This window comes from Mauremys mutica, chromosome 10, assembly GCF_020497125.1.
Source record: "Mauremys mutica isolate MM-2020 ecotype Southern chromosome 10, ASM2049712v1, whole genome shotgun sequence".
NCBI lineage: Eukaryota > Metazoa > Chordata > Testudines > Geoemydidae > Mauremys > Mauremys mutica.
Window position 1 is genome coordinate 62,303,145 of NC_059081.1, and position 22,694 is coordinate 62,325,838.

Sequence of the window (22,694 nt, forward strand, 5' to 3'; positions counted from 1 at the left end):
TCAGTAAAGATCAGTGGCACGTCGCAAAGAGCCAACTCTGCCACTCATAGCGCCCCATTCGCTGAATCTCCGGTACTGCCCTGGCCTCAGCAGGTATTGGCGGCCTCTGTAATTCGGCAATTCGTAAAGGATCCAGTACCCCTCCAGCACAGAACAAGAGAGCATCTCGGGGGAGCGAAGCTGGTCCATGACTTGCGGAGAGTCCTCAGTTAACTCCACCATGTTGCCTCTGTGATCCTCCTTCTCATAGATCTTTATCCTGTAGGTGCCCCTGTGCTGTGACAGAAAATGAGACAGGGTAATAGAGTGACCGCAGCAGGCTGGCTGCCTGTGATCCTGGGCCCTGAGTCAGCCCTGTGCACTGCTCCAGTGATGCAAAGGGTGCTTAAAGCTGCCTCTGCTCCCCAGAGGACGGGAATCCTTGAATGCTGCAAAGGCAGCACATCCACCCATTAGACTCAGACCTACACCAGCCATGACCCCCACCCTTGGTGCAGGGAGCATGTCTGGGGCGGGGAGGAGGGAGCCCATCCAGGTGCAAGAGGGTAAATGGGTACAACTCCGGCCAATCCTTAGCCAGCACAGTGCTCCCATAGCTACAGTAGGTTCAGACTGTTTCTGGCTTCAGTGACCTGAGGATCAAGGAAACAGAAAAGTTACTTTGTTCTAAAGAGTCACTGAAAATATTGGGCCCAATTCTCCCCTCACACTGGTGTAACTCTGTGGGCATCAGTGAGTTACTCCTTATTTTACACCAGTGTGAGGAGAGTGCGCTCAGTGTATCTATAAATTGCTAGAAATTACTGTCATTTTGAGCTAAGGAAGGAAAATGTATGTTGCCATTTACTGTCTATGGGCTTAACCACAGAATAGCAGCATGCCTTGAACAGGCAGTAGTGGTGAAAGGTGGCCTATCTTATCCCTGCAATGTCCCCCCAGCCATCCTGGAAGGATGACCACTAGGAGGAAGAAAGCAGTTCTCATTTTCAAGCCTTGGTAGCTAAGCTGAAAATGATCAAGCAAGTGCCTTATGACGGTGGCTTGGGCAACTTTGCCATTTTTTAAAAGCAAAATCGAACTCACAGACGGGATCATCCGGCAGGACTTAATGGAGGTGCTGAAACCCTCAGACTGCATGTCAGGATAATCCCCCCGTTTCAGAAAGAACTGCTGTCCCTGGAAGTTGGGACGTTCATAGAGCATGAAGCAGCCACTTTCCACGCGGACGGAGTTACAGCGGCTGAGCTGACTTTGAAAATCTGGCCGGTCGCTGCTGCACTCAACGGAGCGGCCCTGGAAGTTTCTATCCTCGAAAAGGGTGATCTAGTGCGAGAAACAAACGGCAAAGTTTTCAGTAACATCCTATACAGTGTGACTGTGTCCTGGTATTTCAATATCTCTCCATCCACCACGCTAAGCCTGAAGTGTCTGGGCCTTGCATTTTACTCATAGTGATGATAAATTGATATACTCCTGTGACTTCAGTGTAATTGATCCTCATTTACATGACTGTAAGTAAGAGCACAGTCAGGTTCTGTGTGTTTAATATACAGGGATTAATACAGGTGCTAATTCCCCTAGCTCTGCAGTCTTGAATTTCCTCTCCTACAGATATAGCTCAGGAGTAACTCCTTTAATATTAACAGACTAAAGGTTGGTCTACACTACTGTGGTAAATCCATCTAAGTTGCGCAAGTTCAGGTACGTGAATAACGTAACTGATTTTGACGAAGTTAGATCCACTTACCACAGTGGTTACACTGCGTTTTGTCTTCCCTTACGCTTCTCCGGGAAGTGGAGTACACAAATTGATGGGAGAGTGCTCTTCCATCGATTTAGCATGTCTTCAACAGACCTGCTAAATCGACAGTCACTGCATCAATTGCAGCCGTACCGATCTATCGGTAAGTGTAGACATGCCCTAAGGTTATGTCTACAGTATAGCTCATGTCAGCTGTGAATATTCCACACCCCTGAGTGACATAACTTACAAAGACATAAGTGTTTGTGTGCACAGCACTGTCCCACCAAGAGAGCTTATGCTGCTCATGGAGGTGGTTCGCTCGCCCATCGGCATGCAGCGTCTCTACCAGACGGACTGCGGTGGCGCAGCCATATTGGTACAGCTGCACTGCTGTACGTATAGACATACCCTAACTCTGGTGTAACTGAGAGAATCAGGTCCCTGGCATCAGACTTGCATACTGAACAATCCAATCCAGACAGGTTTCTCTTACCTTTCCCATCGTAGCTGGATTCAGGCTGCAAGCCATAGTATTCCAGCAGGGTAACTGCCTTTTTATACCTCACAACCAGTGCTAAGTGTGCACACGTTAACAAAAGTTTTTTCTCTGTTCATAGAGCCAACTCATGACTCTGGGGTCTCATTCACTCTTTGTACTAGTGTCCATAGGTTTTGTGTTGTGGGGAACAGGTTATATTCCAGTTGTTACCAAGTGACCAGTTCTGGACCCTGGATCTGTCAGCACAGTCATTTTTACATTGAAGACAACATAGTTTAGGAAAAGGGAGAAACTTCTGGCCGAGTGACAGAGGGGACTGGATGTTGATGCCATCACAATCCTTTTCTATAGAGTCTCTGCAGTTGCATTGTTATTAGTGAATGCAGAAGTGGTACAATAAAGATGGAAGAGGGTTCAAATGACAACATAGGGAGATAAAAACAGAAATGTGTATGTAAAAAAAAATGTCAAAAGGGCTTAGGTAGACATCACACATGTTTTAGCCATTCAATAGCTTTGGGGTCAGCAGTATGGAGTCTGGAATGTCCTCCTGAGAGACCAGCATGAGATGAGCAGCTGTTCAGTAGGTGTGCAGCATCCACCCCCACCCGCAGCCACACAGGGCTGTTCTGAGTCCCCAGGTGTGGTCATTTCCAGCACACCTCATCACTCCACATTTGAAATGGTTGAGCTTGTATTACAGATAGCGTGGTAGGCTGAAGTCTGGCAGTCTCCCATCAGGCTGAGTGATGAGTAAAAAATTTCTTAGAGAGTGAGTAGCTCATTCCCATTTTGCTCACTGGTGTGACAATGTCCACCATGGAGCTGGTCAGTAACCTCGTCCAAACTGATCATCTGCTGACGAGTCAGTGTCGAGGCACTTCCCATTTATCTTTGAAAAGTGGTACTAGTGGTTATCTTCTGGATTGTGTCAAGGAGTTTTTTACTGCAATATAATGCCTGGATGTTACGAAGCAGGATATTAGAGAGGATTCACAGACACTTAGAGTTCGTTGGTCTCATAGTCCCTGTTATTCTCATCATTCGATTCAATTGCACATCAACTAGCTTTGTCTGGGGAGAGTTTAACCATACAGGAGCACAGTATTCTCCAACTGAATAGCAGAGTGTCAGTGCCAAGCTGTGCATGTTTGTGAGTTAGCTCCTCAACTTGAGCCTGGCCTCTTAAATACGTTTGTATTTCTGCTGTTAATTTTCTGAGCTATTTTGGCGATATGGTCCTTTATAGGTAAGTGTGGAAGCTAAAGTGACTCCTAGATATACTGGCTTTTGGTCATGTGCCAGTTGTTCTCCATTCAAGATGTTGTATTCTCGTGAAGGGCAAACATGACAACATTGTCTTTGATGTAATGGGCTTAAGTCTCCACTTCTTACAGTCACCATTGATAGCTGCCATATCTTGGATCAGGTTGTCCTTAATCTTTTTGAAATTTCCGTCTCTTGAGGGTAGGCAGATGTTGTCTGCATACTTGAATGGCCTGGAGATTGTTGGAGACAGGTCATTTGAAAACATGTTAGAAAATAGATCCCTGAGGGAGCTAGTTCTTCTGGATCCTTCAGATGCTCAGTTTATTTCCTAGCAGTGCTTGGAACTGTCTGTTTTGAAGCCTCATTTCTGTAGCCATAACAATCCACCAAAGTAACATCTTTGACATCTTGACCAGCAAGCCAACGTGCCAGCCAATATCATGTGCTGTCATCAAGTCAGGAGAAACAGCCACTGTCTTTTCATTCTTTAGGAAACCATTTTCTATATAGGTGGCAAGAGCAAGAACTTTGGTCACAAGTATTCGTATTAAGTCAGAAAATGTCTTGGTCAGACAGTAGCTAGGTGGAAGGCAATAGTTCTTCCCTGATTTTGGTGTAGCTAGCACCCAAGCTTTCCGCCATATCTTAGGCATCTTGTTCTCTTGGATGACATTAAATACGAAAATTGACAGCCATTGCATGCTCTTCTTACCAAGATGGAATAGCATTTCTGGTGGAAATCTTGTCATGACCACATGCTTTTCCTGCTTTCATATAGCTCAGTGCTTGTTAGAATATAGGTATTCAGGCCTGCCTGTAAAGGCCTATACTTTAAGAACTTGGGTGTATTTTTATCACTTAACTAGTTACACGGGTAGAAAAACAAAGAATCAAAATCACAGTCCACCTGTGTATGGGCCTCCTCTCGCTAGGATAGTCTGAGGCCTTGTTCTTAAGCTCAGGCCTCTGGCTAAGCAGCAGGGGCAGCCATAAGCTTGAAAGCCAACAGTCACATCCTTACATGCCAAACCAGTCACACTGAAATAAGGTGGTATTGGGCTGTTAAGAAGACAATCCTGTCCTGGTAGTGCCCATCACCACCAGATAAAGAAACAGATCTTAAGATGGTTAAAAAAAATTTCGTTTGATAGCATCCTGTCTGGCAAGAAATCACTTATCAATGGTTGTGGCTGTGAAACCTTCATTTCTGTATTGTTTTATCTTTATGGCCCTGTGACTTTATTGACATGAACTGGGACCATATAGATCATTGTTGCAACCAAGGTCCTGTATCAGAGGGGTAGCCGTGTTAGTCTGGTTCTGGAGAAGCAGCAAAGAATCCTGTGGACCTTATAGACTAACAGACGTTTTGCAGCATGAGCTTTCGTGGGTGAATACCCACTTCTTTGGATGCAAGCAGTCACTGCTTGCATCCGAAGAAGTGGGTATTCACCCACGAAAGCTCATGCTGCAAAACGCCCAAGGTCCTGTAGTGGCACCAAATCTTGTATAAAGGGGGTCAAATAAGGTGTATAAAACAAGGTTATGCTTTGCTGGTTATGATTATGGTATCTGTATGAATGTATCATTTTTGTATTTAAAGTTATAAGCATTGGTTCTATACTGTCTATATTTCAAACTTCTGGGGAACACCCCAGACAATTTGGTGTCAGCACTGCCTAGCCTGCCTGATGGCCCATTAAGGACCATCAGCTATACAACCGACCCATTGAGAGAAGGCAGAAACACCTTGTGACTCAGCAAGGCATGCAGGGACATGCCTATGGACAGAACGATAAGGTTTTTTCATGCCATGTGCTGGATAGCTTATCTTTGGAACACTTTAGTATTCATCTGTTTCCCATGCAGTAACTCTGCGGTCTGTACCAAGCTGCTGCTGCACCCTCTGTAACTCTCACTCAGCCTCCTCAACTCCTCCCCCCTCCTTCCTGTTTCCTTTCCTTTCAGACTCCCAACAGCCAGTGCTCCCAGTTCTAATAATTACAAGCACATCTCAACACCACACACTTCTGGGGTATATTTCCTCTGATAACCTCAGCAATCCCACTAGAATATGAAACGGGAGCCTGAAGATGCTAACTGAGGCCCTGATCCTGTAGTATGTTCCTCACTGGCAGACCACTATGGCTGTGCAGAGCCCCATTGACTTCAGCATGGAGAGCATTGCAGGATGGAGACCTTAGCTATAAAGAGGCTCAACACAGATGAAAAATGGGTGGGGAGGAAAGCAGGAAAATGAACTGCAACACATCTGGAACACAGATATAAAAGGAAAAGAGTCAGTGGGTGAAGGTCTGTGACCTTTGTTCAGCAGGAGATCAGATGAGATGACCAATTGTCCCTTCTGGCCTCAAAGACAATGAATTAAAACTATTTGTAAAAAATGTGCGTGTTAGCACAGTAGGGCAAAACTTTTCCTCTTCATCACATGCCATTTGACTTGCTCAGGGGCTGCATACAGCACAGTTTTATTTATCAGCAGCAGCAAGTTTTACCCAATGAAAACTAAAGACCATGGCAATACTTTGATAAACAGAGTGCTAGAATAATGCAGATAAATCACCCATTTGTTTAAGTTTCACCATAGTGCATGGTTCCTTTTTATCTCAGGTCAGTTCACAGAAAGCAGTCATGGTATACTAATCCACCCCAAGTAAAGCCCTCTCTGCATTGTTCTAGCTTTCACGTGACTAGGGACAGGCGATTGTGTGTGGTGTTGGTGTGTTTTTTTAATTGTAATGAATTCTTTCGAAGGGAATCTTTCTCTTTGCTTTGGCTTTCAAACGGTTAGCTCAATGCATTTCAATTTTTGGTTAATGATAGAAAAGTCCTTACATTGCTACTTTTGGGTAAAATCAGTCTTAAATATTGGAATAACAACATGGGCCTCTGTTCAGCACAACCCCTAAGCCTGTGCTTAACTTTAAGTAAGTGCTTAAGTCCATCTCTATTCAGCAGAGCATTTATGCACATCAGATGTTTAGCTGAATCCAGGCCATCAAGTTCAATATCTTGCTTCCACCAGTGATAAATACATGAGGCGAAATCCTGGCTCCTTTCAAGTTAATGGTAAAACTTCCGCTGACTTTAACTGGGACAAGATTTTACATCTGGTTCAAGAGAGAGCAAGGAAAAGCAAACAAAACACCAGTACGTCACTTCGTCTGTTGGGTCAGGTTTTTTCCACCTCCGGTTTGAAATATAGTGTAGTTTTTGCAGTTCTATACTCATCTTCAACTTGTCTCAGATTGGAGAGAGATGTGGTGTCAGTTTTTAAAATGTAGCATAGACAGGCAAAGATGATCACATAGCATGTGTAGTGCAGGGATGAAGGATGATTTTGTAGTTAAGGCATTGGACTGAGATTCAGGAGATCTGGATCCAGTTCCCAGGTCTGCCACCAACTTCCTGGGTGATCATGGGCAAGACATTTCATCCCTGTGGGAATGGAGACTGCAGGAGTGAGCGTCCCAGCCTGAGGGCTTGGCTACACTTGAAAGTTGCAGCGCTGGGAGTTACAGCACTGGTCGTGCAGCTGTGTAGGGACAGCGCTGGTGTGGCCAGCTAACAGCGCTGCAGTGTGGCCACACTTGCAGCATTTGCAGCGCTGTATTGAGAGGTGCATTGTGGGCAGCTATCCCACAGAGCACTTCGTCCCATTTTGGCGCTGTGGGTTGTGGGAAGGGGATGGAAGGGTGCGGGTCATTCCGCTTTCTGTCCCAACGCCCCGGTGTGCATCGCTTCACATCCCGGCAGTCACAGTTTTTCCGGCCACGTTTGGCGCCATTGTGAGTCTCTTGCTGCGTTTTACTCTCTGTCTGTGAATCGCGATTTCTGTGGGAAATGGAGCCCGAGCTGCTGAGGACTGTGCTGATGAGTGTCGCCAGCACAACACGTTTGGCAGTTGAGCTCTTCCTTCAGCTCCAAAGTGACAGTGAGGAGTCCGACGATATCATCGAGTCGCCTGCCGGGTGTGACACTACATTGCTTGTGGCATTCACGGAAATGCTCAGCACCGTTGAACGCCGCTTTTGGGCTCGGGAAACCAGCACTGAGTGGTGGGATCACATCGTCATGGAAGTCTGGGATGACGAGCAGTGGCTGCAGAACTTTCGCATGAGAAAAGCCACTTTCATGGGACTGTGTGCTGAGCTCGCCCCCACCCTGCGGCGCAAGGACACAAGATTGAGAGCTGCCCTGACGGTGGAAAAGCGGGTGGCTATTGCAATCTGGAAGCTGGCAATTCCAGACAGCTACCGATCGGTCGGGAACCAGTTTGGAGTGGGAAAGTTGACCGTTGGAATCGTGTTGATGCAAGTTTACAGGGCCATTAATCGCATCCTGCTAAGAAGAACTGTGACTCTGGGGAATGTGCAGGACATTGTGGATGGCTTTGCACAAATGGGTTTCCCTAACTGTGGAGGGGCGATAGATGGGACGCATATTCCTATTCTGGCACCCCCCTACCTAGCATCAGAGTACGTTAATCGGAAGGGGTATTTCTCTATGGTTCTCCAGGCGCTTGTGGCTCACCGTGGGCGTTTCATTGACATTTACACAGGCTGGCCTGGAAAGGTGCATGATGCACTCATCTTTCGGAACAGTGGCCTGTTCAGGAAGATGCAGGCAGGGACTTATTTCCCAGACAGGAAGATCACAGTAGAGGACGTCGAAATGCCCATTGTGATCCTTGGAGACCCCGCATACCCGTTACTGCCTTGGCTCATGAAACCCTATACAGGGAAGCTTGACAGGAGCAAGGACCGGTTCAGCTACAGGCTGAGCCGGTGCAGAATGACTGTGGAGTGTGCTTTTGGCCGTTTAAAAGCTCACTGGAGGTCTCTGTATGGGAAGCTAGACTTGGGGGAAAGCAGCATCCCCGCGGTTATATCCGCATGCTGTACCCTCCATAATATTTGTGAAGGGAAGGGTGAAACATTCAGTCAGGCATGGACCACCGAGGTTCAAGTCCTGGAGGCTGAATTTGCACAGCCAGAGAGCAGGGCTACTAGAGAGGCCCAGCACAGGGCTACAAGGATTAGGGATGCCTTGAGGGAAGAATTTGAGGCTGAAAGCCAACAGTAATGTTTGCTGCCTTGCATGGGAGTGAAGTGCAGTGGTTACACTGTTAGGATTCCATTATCCCTAAAATGATTTGCAGTGCCTGTTTCTTTACTGGGCTAAGGTATCTTTCACTATCTGCAATAATAAAGACTGTTTTCAAAGCAAAGAATTATTTTATTGAAAAGAAAAAAACTTCCTTGACAGACACACAGCATTTCAGGAACCTACAAGGGCAGGGGGGTGGGTTGGTGAACTGTACAGTCACAAGTTTGCATTTGTCCTGTCTGGAGTGCTGTGCAAGGACTGCTGCACTTCAGGGTGCATATACTGCATGGTGATGGGGGTTGAGTGCAGAGGGTAAGGGTCGTAGTTCTCAGGGCTGGTTGGTGAACGTACAGGTGTTGGAGGCAGCTGGTGGTGGTAAGAACCTGGATGCTGGGGAAGGGGGTTTGGAGCTGACGTTGGGGCAGAAGGGAAAAAGCTTTGGGACGGGGGGGGCGGGGGGGCAGCACGGTAGTGCTCTGCCTGCATGGCTACGAGTGACTGGATAGAGTCTGCTTGGCGCGCCAGGATGCCTAGCAGCTGGTTTGTGCTTTTCCTCTTGGCCACTGCGTTTCTCTGCCAATGTCTCTGGCGGATCCTGCTTTCACTTTCTCTCCAGTCCTGCAGGTTTTTACTCTCTCCAGCAGAGTGATCAATAACTGTTTTCAGCATGTCTTCCTTGGTTTTTCGCGGCTTCTTCCTCAGATTTTGTAGTCTTTGTGCAGTGGTGGAGCCAGGCAGTCCAGCAGTCAAGGTCGCTTTTTGAAAGGCAAAAATGGCAACAGTTAACAGGGTAGCATTGTTCATTATCTCATCCAGACAGTAATTCCCACACACTGAAGGAGTTTACAGTCTTCACTTTAGCATACTTTTCCCATACCAAATAAGAGCACACATAACCCAACAGGAGCCACGAAATGGTGAGTAAGGGGGACTGATTGCTTCAGGGCTGTGCAGGGGTTTCTGTGCGTTGGGGACAGCAAACAGATACAGGGGGGATCTGCACTAAACAGTCTCCCAACATTTTCCACAGGAGTTACTCCTGGAAGATATCTCGCTGCTGCGGGTCACCAGGGAAGAGCGGGAAGGTCTTCTACAGGGGAGAGGGATAGCTCAGTGGTTTGAGCATTGGCCTGCTAAACCCAGGGTTGTGAGTTCAATCCTCGAGGAGGCCACTTAGGGATCTGGGGCAAAAATTGGTCCTGCTAGTGAAGGCAGGGGGCTGGACTCGATGACCTTTCGAGGTCCCTTCCAGTTCTAGGAGATTGGTATATCTCCAATTATTACCTAATGCAGATTCTGCCCTGGCCCCTATGCAGCTTGCCTGTGTGCAGCAATGGTCCCCCCACCCCTCGCGGCACAGTGGCGTGGACGCATTAGCCTGACTGGGACAAGGACCACAGTGGCTCTCCCTATAAACCTGCGCAGGCACATTGCCCACGCTCTGGCTGAAACTTTTGAGGAGATTACTGCAGCCGATTACCGCGACGTGATAGACCACATCAATGGGCTATTCCACATCTAGGCATGCATGCATGCAGCCCTAACCCCCCCTCCTCTCCCGAAACATTTCCACCCTGAAAATAAAAGCCGCTTACTGGTAACCCGCTCCTCTGCTTGTCCTTCACCAAGTGCTGGCTGCTGCGATTGGCTACCTTCCTCCTGGCTTGAGAAGAGCTCCTGGCTGCATGCCTCCTGGGACTCTGGGGTGTCTTCCCCCATCCCAGTAGCTTCACTCGCGGTTTCCTCCCCCCCCGCTGTCTCCTCCTTCTCCTCCTCCTGCTGCTCCTGTTCCCCACCCTGCTCAGAAGTTTCCATCGTGGTCGTCGGATTGGCAGTGGGGTCACCCCCAAGTATCGTGTCCATCTCCCTGTAAAAACGGCAGGTCGTGGGGGCAGCGCCGGAAGGGTTAAGGTCTCTTTTACCTGTAAAGGGTTAACAAGCAGTACCTGAAAAACACCTGACCAGAGGACCAATCAAGGGACAGGATAATTTCAAATCTCTGTGGAGGGAAGGCTTTGTCTGTGTTCCTTGTTTGCTGTGTGTGCTCTCTTTGGATCTAAGAGAGGCCAGACATGTCTCCAAGTTCTCCTGGAGTATTTCCTACTATCCAGTATAGTGAGTATTAGAAAGGCGAATTAGTCTTATAATTTGATTTCTACATTTGCAATTGTGTGTTTGCTGGAGAAATTCTTTATTCCTGTTTGCTGTTACTTTGATTATGCTGAGGAGGAGGGAGGGGAAGTCTCTCCAGTTTTTATAAGTTAGACCCTGTATTTTTGCATCCTGGTAATACAGAGATAGTGTACTTTTTTCTTTCTTTAATAAAATCTTTTCTTTTTAGAACTTGATTGATTTCTTCCCTTGTTTGGATTTTCAGGGGAAGGGGAGGGGGGATAGGGAATCCCTCTTTGTTTGATTCAAGGAGTTTGAATCAAGGTATCTCTCTCCAGGACTAGGGAAGGGGAGGGGGAGGTGAGTCCCTCTTTGTGTTGAGTCAAGGATTTGACTCAGTGTGTAATCTCTCCGGAGCAGGCTGGAGAGAGGGAAGGGGGGGAGGGGAACTGGCTGTTTCTCTCTCTCTGGTGAGATTCAAGGGGTTTGAATCTGGGTTCTCCGGGGGAAGTTTTTGGGGGAACAGGCAGTGTGTCAGACACTTAGAAAACTGATTGGTGGTAGCGTATCAGATCTAAACTAGGATTTTAGTTTAGAGGAGTCCATGCAGGTCCCAATCTTGGAACCCAACAGCTCCAAGTGGGGGAGAAACCTATGACACCCCCAAGTATTGCGTCCATCTCCCTGTAAAAACGGCAGGTCGTGGGGGCAGCGCCGGAGCGGCGGTTTCCCTCGCGGGCTTTGTAATAGGCACTCCGCAGCTCCTTTACTTTAACCCTGCATTGCAGCGCGTCCCGCTCATGGCCCCTATCCAGCATGGACCTTGATACCTGCCCAAAGGTATCATAATTCCTACGGCTGGAGCGCAGCTGGGACTGCACAGCTTCCTCCCCCCAAACACTAATGAGGTCCAGCAACTCGCCATTGCTCCATGCTGGGGCTCGTTTGCCGCGTGGAGGCATGGTCACCTGGAAAGATTAACTGATTGCACTCCACACCTGGCTGCAGCAAACAGGAAGGGGATTTTTAAAATTCCCGGGGCATTTAAAGGGCGGGTCACCTGAGGCCAGAGCAGTAGAGTGCAAACTGATGAGCAGAGTGGCTGAACAGGAATTCTGGGATATCTCCTAATACCCTGGAGGCCAATTACAGCGCTGGTGTGTGTCCACACCTGATGAGCAGCGCTGGATCACCAGCGCTGCAATCGCTACACCCCAACCAGACCAGGTGTTCAGCCAGTGCTGCAGCCAGGGAGCTGCAGCGCTGGATGTGCCTTGCAGGTGTGGACGGTTACTAATTGCAGCGCTGGAAAGCCTCCACCAGTGCTGCAACTTTCAAGTGTAGCCAAGCCCTCTGTCAACAGACCTGGGCTGGCAGGGCTTGCACTAGTACTCTAAAAATAGCTTTGCAGACAGCCCTTTAAAGCCCACACACCTAAGCTTGAGAGCCTGAGTTGCAGCTATTTCAGGCACAAGCCCCACTAGTGTGAGTTTGCGGATCCTGCCTGGAAGGGTCACTCCTGGATGCAGTGTAGACATAGCCTACATGTTTAAAGCAAAACAAAGCAAGATGCGAGTTGTACCTGGTTTCATTCTGGAACTCTTGCAAAGCTGCCCTTGCAATCCATAAACAAAACACAATGCATTTGAACCAATGGGCAATACAAAAAAACCCATGTTGTTTCAAAGGTTTTATTTTCTTTTGCATACATAAAGTTAGTATACAATACCATGCCTGGGGAATGTATTAATACAACTGTACGACACATCAGCATAGCTAGGCACTTCAGAGACAATTGCCTGTACTGACGGATATCTTCTGGCTATTCTTAGTCATTTGTTTTTTACCCTATACCATTTTAATGTGCAAGATAAAATATAAAGAATAACTATATCACCTGTCCATAGTATCAGAAATGTCCCTTATCAATGAGAATTTCTACTCAGATTGGGCCTAACATAACTCATATTAAAGTTAATTGAAAACCTCTCCTTGCCTTCAATAGGAACTGGGTCAGGCCCCGTGGCCCTGATTGAGCAAGGCATCCTGATTCTGCAAAGCACTGAAGCCCCATTGACTTAATGGGACTTAAGCACTTGCTTTGCTGAACAGAGATGATCTTGTTAGTGTGCTAAAGGCCTTTGCTGAATCAGGGCCTACATCAGCATGGGAGTGAGCTATTAAAGATACAGAAAAGGGGATGGAGAAATGCTAGGCGACAATGTGAAAGCTGTGTTGAAAACTAGGGGTACAACTGCTAGCTTTAGCTCATTCCTTCAAGAAATCAAATGGCAACTAATATGGAAAGGAACAGTAACGCTAAAGATGAACATGAGGATAATGTGCTCCACCTTGAGGTAGGCAGCCTGTTTCCATAACAGAGCCAAGGGGGCTAAAAAAGCCTTTCAAATACAAAAGTAGCACACCCGCTTCACCAAAATCTAGGGGCTAACCTTCCCCCACTCTCAAAAATGAATTGCACACCGCTGTCTTGGGTAAGAGTCATGAGACTAGGGTGACCAGACTAGGGACAGTCCCGATATTTGAGGCTTTTTCTTATATAGAAGCCTATTACCTCCCACCCCCTGTCCCGATTTTTCACACTTGCTGTCTGGTCACCCTACATGAGCCCTGGCTTCTTGTTACATCTCTGCTTCCTTTCCACTCTTCGGTGCAAGGTCCTCTGGAAAGATTCCTTGCTTAAACTGTTTTCTAGCCCCCTGCAGGACACAAACAAACATTGAGCTGTTAAGCACACGTACAGTGTGGCACTGGGCCACTGGCAACAAGTTCACCAGCTTGTCTACCCAGCAGATACAAGGGAAGCAATAGAGCTGGGCAAATAGTGTAAACATAATAGAGGGCTCGATTCACCACTGCATTAGTCCAGTTTTACATGAATGGGAACCCACGGATTTCTTCAGGGAGGTAAGTGTTCAGATTTTTAAACAAACTATCTTTGACCAGTTTTGTGCCCTACAGATAATTCCAGTGAATGAGTTTTGCTGGCAGGAATATTTGCCAAAACAATGAATTTCCAGTGAATATTACAGAATTTTACTGGAAAGCAAATTTCAAATTCATAATCAGGGAAATATCGGCTTTTCGTTGACCTAAAGAAATCAAATACAATTAATGCTATATAGATCATTAATTTCCAGTGCTCCTGGAAATTGATTGAAACCGACTGCAAAATCTTCCATTCTGTAGCACTCCAGGAAAGGCTCTGTGAACTATGGATGGTCCAACAGGCACAATTTGATGTATGCCGGTATATCCTATTGCTGCCGAAATGGTTTGACCTGGTTTGTATTTTAGACTTACTTTGTTGTCTGGCTGTTTTGCTGTTGATGGAGATTCTGATCGCTTGCAGTCCTTATTTGTTCTTGTTGAATTGGTGGTGGCATGTTGATTTGCTGCTGCCTTTTGAAACTTGACACCTTGGCAAAGAGAATATCAACTCATAGTCATATAGTGCTTCCACCTTCCACCCGGAAGGATTCCCAGATGGCTTACCGATTTCCTACCTTGCATCAATACATGCTCAGAGGGAAGGTTGCCATTGTCAGGTTCTTTCCATCCCTAATGCCTTGGGGATGGTTCTCATTTTGGTACATTGTGAGTAGTCTGTTTTGTTTTGTGACTAATATTGGCCTGCACTATAACTACTGCGGAAGTCCAGAATCTAGTCCAAGGTCAAGACTGCTCATGTGTCTCTTCAAATGTGTTAAAGACAAACACTATCTGACCGTGCCGACGAAGCCATTATTACATCACTATCAAACCAGCAAGGAATGATCCATTTGGAATAATACTTTGCACTTACACTACCTGATCCAAAGACCCTTGACTTCAGTGGGAAGGCCTCTATGGATTTCAATGGGCTCTGGGTCAGGTTCATATAGCACTTTTCACCTGTACATCTCAAAACACTTTACAAAGGTGGGTAAGCATTATTATCCCCATGTCATGGGTGGGGAGACAGAAAGGTTAAATAGTTTGCCATAAACCAGTGGCAAGCTTGGAATTAAAATTCAGGATTCCGAACTCCCAGCCCCCTGCTTAAATCCCCGGGTAAGATGAGGCAAAACATGCTTACTCTGTTTCCAGGCATGTTCCGCAGCTTTCGGGGCTGTCAGCATGGCAAAAGGATGCAAAGAGAGGTTGAAAGGGTGAATCCGGTGACCCTGGAAGGACAATAACACTTAGAGGTTAATGAGAAATTGTACAATCGTTTGTCTATTTTATAGTCTTTACAGCCCTGAGTATGTTATTACGAATCACTGGTATTTTCCCTTGGATCATGTCCATTTTTCTGAAATGTTTACTTCTAACTTTTCCCATCCTCTTTTGCCCTCTCCCAGTGGCTTGGCAGTACTGATATCCTTTGTTAGATAACTCCTGTATCTTGTGGTTTAGGTGCTCTGTTCAGGGTCTGATTTTGTACCCATTACCGTGATATTTGGGAACCATCCAGCAAAGCAGGGTGGAAAGACTTGCATATAAACAAAAAAAGAGGCAGACAGAGGCTCTGACTATATTATTATCAAAGCAACTTTGCTACCACATCACCGGCAAGAATCTATCCCTGAGCTACACGCTACTCACTATTCAGAGACAGGTGTTGCTCCAAGCATCACAGCTAAATTCAGAGTGACAGGAGATGAGAGGAAAAACAGCATAACAGCTTCATCTGAAATCTCTCCTTGTCTCCACCAGAAGCAGATCAGGAGCACCAGCCATGGGAATACCAACCAAAGGGGCAGCACTATGGGAAATGACATGAGCAGGCACTTCGGGAAATCTGGCAAGAAAACCTGCTTTGAATGCTGCACTCTGCAGAGGCCCCACTTAGAAGGGAGGTACGGAGCTTCCCAGGCCGTAAAACAAACAGAACATCCCTGGATCAAGTGGAACCCTCATCATACAACTCCCAGATGGAATTTCCATCCCCCTATGTTGGAACAACAAGAACGAGGGAATTTGGTCAATGTCACCTTTTTTCTACAGATTACGTGGCTGTACCCAAACAGAGCAGTAACCCTATGCAGACACCAGATGGCAGTGCATATTAATAAGGCCAGGCATGAATGATTTGTTTTATAAGTGCACCAGAGACATTGCTAATTATATGGTTTATTATAATCTGATTACAATTCCACAGTAACTTTGGCAGTTGCTTTGGTAACACTTACTTTAGGCCACACCAAGTATGTTAGAGCTACCTGTAGACTACCGCAGTGTGCTGTTGGAACAGGCGGGAGCTTTGCTAATACTTTCAAAGTCATAAACTCAAATCTGCAAAGACTGATTTTGAAGAACAGGAGAAATTAGTAATGTAGGCCCGATTTTCTCCTATGCTGAGGTCTGCTTAGCAGGGCCAGCAGGGAGAAAGTTTTACCTCTGGTGCATCTATGCTGGCCCTGGCATACCAGCATAAACGAGAGCATCTCTGGGGCTGCTCTAATTTAGGCCAGCTGGCTGGGGGCCCTATGGGACTTTGTTCCAGCCATGAATATTTATAGCCCAGGCACACGCTGCCCTTCCCCCTCCGTCCTGGCACACCCCAACATGTCCCTTCCCTCTCACCCCCCCTGCCAGGGAGTAGAGACGAGCAGTTGGGGTAGGAGTCAGCTACCACTTGCTGCAAGCTGAGAGCTCTGCTGTGCCAAGGGAACTCTACTTGGGCTACAGCTCTGCTGCTACTCAACTCAATGTTAACATTCCCCTTGACTTCCCTTCAGTGGTGCAGGATGCAGCTCCTGGTGCTGGGATCCTATCAGAGACACAAGCTATACAGGGTTGGTTGACACATGGCTGGAAGATCTATAATCAGAACGGAAAAACCCTATCTTAGATAGCCCTTTTCACATATAGATCTCAGAGTGCTTCACGGAAACTGAGGCACTGACTTGCCCAGTGTCACCCAGTAGGCCTGTGCTGGCAATGCTTTTGGCGATTTGGCAAGTGGCATACTTTCCTTTTGAGTTAACATTAAATCCATGTATCAGCATGGTCCACTGTGCTCTCAGAAGTGCCGTCTCATAAAACTGAGGTCCCGGCCACTTGTGGCTATTAAAAATCACATACAGTGACCTTTGTGGCACTGGTCTAGCAAAGCACTTAAGTACACGCTTAAGGTTAAGCACATGAATAGTCGCACTGAAGTCAATGGGGAAACTCACATGTCTAATCTTGAACATGTGCTGAAGTGCTTTGCTTTACTAAACCACTAAGAATGGAGAATTACCTTAATATTCTAGCTTGGAAGTCAGGGCCTAAAACCAGTGATGTCCACTGAATGCTTGTTGTCTGTGCTGTACGTGCAGTAGCTCAATTACTGAGTTACTCAGTTACTAAGAGAACACATTCAGATCTATTTGGTGTCTATTGATATCAAGTCCTGCGCAGACAAAATAGATCAATTTTCTTTTTCTGTCCTTTAGCCCAGGGATTATCTTCAGCTGGTGCACAGAGAAAAAGTACAGGAGAAAGAGACAATTGGCTCCCTCTCGGGAACAAGACCCGCTCCCTGAAGGTCAATTACGCAAACACAGAAAGCTTTTGTATGTTGATACCAGTCTTACACAGGCGCTTTGTTGTTCACTTTAGCTGGTGAGGTCCCCTCTCAAGGAAACTGCTGACCACTGAGTTCTCTTTCTCTGAGTCCTTTATGCCAGATAAGAAAGGGAAGTTTATAAGATTGGTTTCTTAGACAGGAGATGGTCCAGTGGTTATAGTACTAGGCTGGAACTTGGGAGACCTAAATGTAAGTTCCTAGTATGCCAGTCTCTCTGTTCTTCATCTGTAAAATGGGCATAATGGCACTTCACTATCTTATACGGGTCTTGGCAGAGTAGATAAAGATAGGGAGCTGCTCAGGTACTATGGCCAGCTTCTAATTTTCCCCAGGGGTGCTCAACTCCCGCTCAGCCTCAGGACACGCCCCGTCTCCAACCCTTTCTCCAAGCCTCCACCCCTGCCCTGCCTCTTCCCTCCCTCGCTCCACCTCTACCACACCTCTTCCCCACCTCTTTATGCCCCCTTCCTCCTAGTGCCTCCTGCATGCTGCTGAACAGCTGTTCCGTGAGAGGCACTGGGACGGAGGGGAGGAGTTGATTGGCGGGGGCCACAGGCAGGAATGGGAGGAGGGAGGGAAGCTCAGCTGCCAATGGGTGCTAAGCACCCACTAATTTTTCTCCGTGGGTGCTCCAGCCCTTGAGCACCCATGGAGTTGGAGCCTATGACTATGGTAATAGAGGGGCACATAAGTACATTAGATCGAATCCTTTTTTAATTTTCCATGGCATTTTCAGCAGTGTTTTTAACCACTTGATTTTTGTTACCAAAACTTCAATTGAAGTCACTTTTGAAATTTTCCATTTACGATAACAGGCAATAAGAAAACAAGGTTTTAGGTAAACAGAAATTTTTAGATAAAAAGGTTAGTCAAAAATATCACCAAAAATTTCATGGAAAAATTGTATGCTGACGATTTTCCATAAACACATTTTTTTTAAAAGGCCATTTTTGGATGAAAAACACGTTGTGCCCAAAATGTTGATGATCTCTAGGCTCAGACACGTGAGTGCATGTGAGGAGAGTTCCACCAGGTAACGTGAGGACATTATCTTTCATGGGGAAAGGCTGAATAACTTAGGCCTTGTCTACACTAGGAAATTAGGGTGGTATAACTACATTGCCCAGAGGTGTGAAAAAGCCACAGCCCTCAGCAATGCAGTCAAACCGATCTGACCCCCAGTACAGACTGCGCAAGGTCGGTGGCAGGTCAATGGGCGACCTAGCTACCACCTCTCGGGGAGGTGAGACCTCATCTGGAATACTGGGTGCAATTCTGGTCTCCTATGTTTAAGAAAGATTAATTCAAACTGGAACAAGAGCGGAGAAGGGCTACTGGAATGATCAGAGGAATGGAAAACCTACCTTGTGAGACGAGACTCAAAGAGCTTGGCTTGTTTAGCCTAACCAAACAAAGGCTGAGGGTAGATATGGTTTCTCTCTATAAATATATCAGAGGGATAAATACCAGGGAGGGAGAGAAGTTATTTAAATTAAGTGCCAGTGTGGACACAAATGGATGTAAACTGGTCATCAACAAGTTTAGGCTTGGAATTAGATGAAGGTTTCTAACCATCAGAGGAGTGAAGTTTTGGAACAGACATTCCAGAGGGGGCAAAAAACCTAACTGGCTTCGAGTCTGAGTGTGATAAGTTTATGGAAGGGATGGTATGATGAGATTGCCAACATTGGCGTGTAGCTGATCTGTGACTGCTAGCAGCAAATATCTCCAAGGGCAAGTGATGGGACACTAGATGGGGTTACTACAGCAAATTCTTTCCCAGACATTTGGCTGGTGGATCTTGCCCACTTGCTCAGGGTCTTACTGATCAATACATTTGGGGTCAGGAAGGAATTTCCCACCGGGTCAGATTGGCTTGGGGCATGGGTCACTTGCAGGTTTAAATGAATGTAAATGGTGGTTTCTCTGTAACTTTAAGTCTTTAAATCATGATTTGAGGACTTCAGTAGCTCAGCCAGAGGTTAGGGGTCTACTAGGAGTGGGTGGCTGAGGTGCTGTGACCTACAATGTGCAGCAGATCAAACTAGATGATCATGATGCTCCCTTCTGGCCTTAAAGTCTATGAAATGGATTATCTCCTGTGACAGGAGAAGCCCTCCCATTGGCGTAGTAGGAAATATCTTCATGGAAGCGCAGTGGTGCAGCTGGTACAGCTGCAGTATTTTAAGTGTGGACAAACTTAGTGGAAATGCATTTACTTCTCCCTTCCCTTTTGTGAACAGCTTTAATTCCAAAGTGAAATTAAATGAAATGAGATGGGGAGACTCAGCTAAACTCCTGCCCCACGTGAGTCCATGCTACGAAAGCACGACATGCAATGGATTAAATTCTTCCCTGACATATGGCCCATGCAACTGCATGCAAGTCCAGCAGAATCTCTGGCACCAGAAGTCAACAGAGGATGTCAGTCGAGGCAGAATTTGGTCTACTGTGCTGTGCTGCTGAGGAGACTCAGGACACAGATGGTAATAGAAGTGAACTGTCTCTCACCTGTGGAGAGGGTGGTCCTCCCAAAGCTGGGGGTACTGTTGGGAAGCTTGTGTACAACTTCCCAGGTCTACGTGGCCTTTGTGTATCAAGAAGCCTCCATCTGCCTTGCTACCAACCCTTAAATTGAGTTTAGACTCTCCTGACTAGCTACCCGTTATTTCAAACCATTAAAAAAGGCCCCTGTTTGCACCCAGTAGTTTGCATGTCTAACCACGAGTGACATGCAGTAATCAGAATTGAGGGGTCAAAAACTTTGTCTCTCTGCAATTAGAGGCAAACTGAGAATCTGGATTGAGCCCAGTTTGGATTCGGAGTGTTTTACTATGAAACAAAATTAGTGGGTGTAGAATAATTTAACAATTAATGAGCTTCTGGAATGAGCCTATTTTACTACTGATGTTTGCTGACTGCAGCTGATTCATGAGCCTCTGGTGGAAATATAAAAAGCAGTTCATCAGTTGCTGAGTTTACGAAATGCATCATCATGAGTGGCAGGAGCCAGAAGAGACTGGTTCTCCTTAATGAATACATGTCTGGATATTCTGTGGACCGTAATGAAAACGCCTTATGTTCCTGACAAAGTCACAGTTTAGCTCTTGATTCTGGCCCTGATTAATTTCAGCAGAACTTCTCACATACTTAAAGTTAGGCACATGCTTAAGCCCCTTGCTAACTCAGGACCTCTGTCTCCAAATGCAGATCATTTTTGTCTGGGAGGCATGGGACATACCAGGCGCCCTCCTATGAGCTCAGCAGTGCCAAGATGCCTCTTCACTCTCACCTTAGCAACTGCAACTCCCTCCAGGTAATGTGGCTTGATGACATTTGAATCCCCAGTTACAGTCTGGAATTTTCTCCTGTTCAAGTCAATAGAAAAACAGATTTTAATGGAGCCGGATCAAGCCCTATGTATGGCCATGATACTTGATCAGGGGAAGGGGGAGATCTCAATGGCTCCATCAGGTCCTTACACGTGATCCCACAAGGAAGTTCTGCTGGTTTCACTTCAAGGGGGATGTTCACAGCGATGGGTATGATGCTGAGAGGTGCAAAGATGTAAATATCTGATTCCTAGATTCGGCTAAGATTTCTAGGACTGAGGAAGGATTTTTTTTGGTTAAAGCACAGGACTGAGCCTCAGAAGTTCTGGGTTCAACTGCTGGCTGTGCCACAGATTTCCTATACTGCCTTGGGATAGTCACTTAATCTCTCTTTGTGGCTGGTCAACCGTCTGCAAAACAAGGATGATGATGCTTCCATTCTCCTACTCTCTCGGTCACTCTATTTGGATTGTAAGGACTTAAGGGAAGGCACACTCTCTCGTTGTATGCACAGTGTCTCGCACAATGAAGGCTCCAGTTCAGCTCCATTCCCAGGTGGACCCTCTAGGCACTACAAACAACAAAATCACAGTCCCAGTCCTATCAGTTTGTTCAGTGTAACAGTTCATGCACAACTTGTATAGGACTTGTAAGTAACGGCACCCTCCAATGTGGTTCACTGCATTTCCTTGTCCTCTTTTTGGCATCACCGTAAAGAGAAAATCTACTGGATCTTTGATGGGGAAAGACCTTGGGAGGTCAGAGGATGGCACTCACACCTGCTTGGCCATCTCTTTGTGTCCCCTTCCAGTAGGAGGGTGTCTGGTCCTGCATTCCATGGAGTAGACACTGAACCTTCTCTGAACAAATGTCAGAGGAAGACGACAGCACCTACACAAGAATGAGACTCATTGACTGAGGTGCAAAGCGAGGCCTACCTTTCCCAGAGTTGGGTTCTTCAACCAGACCATTGATCCTATTCAGCTGGCTAAAAACAAAATACTGTCCATAAAGCCTTCAGTGACCAAGCATTCACTGCAGACCACATCTGGTGCAGCAAGTCTGTGCGTGCACTCCAAGTTTTAATTCAGTATGTGGCTTGATTGGCAACGCAGGGAATCTGAGTCCACAACTCAGGCATCCCTGTAACAGGATAAGGGTTAGATAAGTGATAACACTCCCAGTGGCCTTGTGTCTATTATTTATCTTGGTGTGGTTGTGTATTTCAGTGTGGAGCAAAGAAAATAATAGCATTTTGAAAATGTTTGATCATTTTAAAACACAGGTCCCCATACAGCCAAGCAACCAGGCCTAGAAATGCCAGTCTTCCATTGATCCTGCAAGTTATTAAGCAATCTGCGTCCAGTCCAGCACAGCACTTATCAAGTGTAACTTTAAGCATGTAGATGGTCTCATTGAAGCCAATGGGACTACACAGGTGCTTAAAGTCAAGCACGTGCTTCAGCACTTTGCTGTATCACAGCCAGGGAGCTCAGCATCTTGCAGAAGTATTTTGAACCTAGGTTTTTTTAATAGGTTTGGGTCTAGGACTTTCAGTGTCATTGGATCATACACTCTTAGGACTGGAAGGGACCTTGAGAGTTCATCTAGTCCAGTCCCCTGCACTCGTGGCAGGACTAAGTATTATCTAGACCAGACCTGACAGGTGTTTGTCTAACTTGCTCTTAAAAGTCTCCAATGATGGAGATTCCACACCCTCCCTAGGCAATTTGTTCCTGTGCTTAACCACCCTAACAGTTAGGACATTTTTCCTAATGTACAACCTAAACCCCCCTTGCTGCAAGTTAAGCCCCATTGCTTCTTGTCCTATCCTCAGAGGTTAAGAAGAACTATTTTTCTCCCTCCTCCTTGAAACAACCTTTTACATACTTGAAAACTGTTATCATGTCCCCTCTCAGTCTTCTCTTCTCCAAACTAAACAAACCCAGTTTTTTCAATCTTCCCTCATTGGTCATGTTTTCTAGACCTTTAATCATTTTTGTTGCTCTTCTCTGGACTTTCTTCAAT

The 22,694-nt window shown here is 46.3% G+C and overlaps 1 protein-coding gene across 6 annotated transcripts in view; it reads right to left on the reverse strand.

Annotated features, from left to right (window-relative positions):
* The window catches only part of LOC123378389 (gamma-crystallin C-like), a 40,760-nt gene continuing 18,066 nt past the window's right edge, over window positions 1–22,694 (reverse strand). For 4 of the 6 annotated variants that reach the window (XM_045032096.1, XM_045032095.1, XM_045032093.1 and 1 more), the window contains 4 exons: window positions 14,854–14,941; window positions 14,079–14,194; window positions 1,084–1,323; window positions 1–276 (listed from right to left, as the gene is read on the reverse strand). In XM_045032096.1, the coding sequence (XP_044888031.1) occupies window positions 1–276; window positions 1,084–1,323; window positions 14,079–14,194; window positions 14,854–14,941 (720 nt within the window). Of the gene's footprint in view, window positions 277–1,083; window positions 1,324–14,078; window positions 14,195–14,853; window positions 14,942–15,362; window positions 15,835–20,626; window positions 20,676–22,694 lie in introns of those variants that run through there. The other 2 variants (XM_045032098.1, XM_045032097.1) reach the window with 2 other exon arrangements.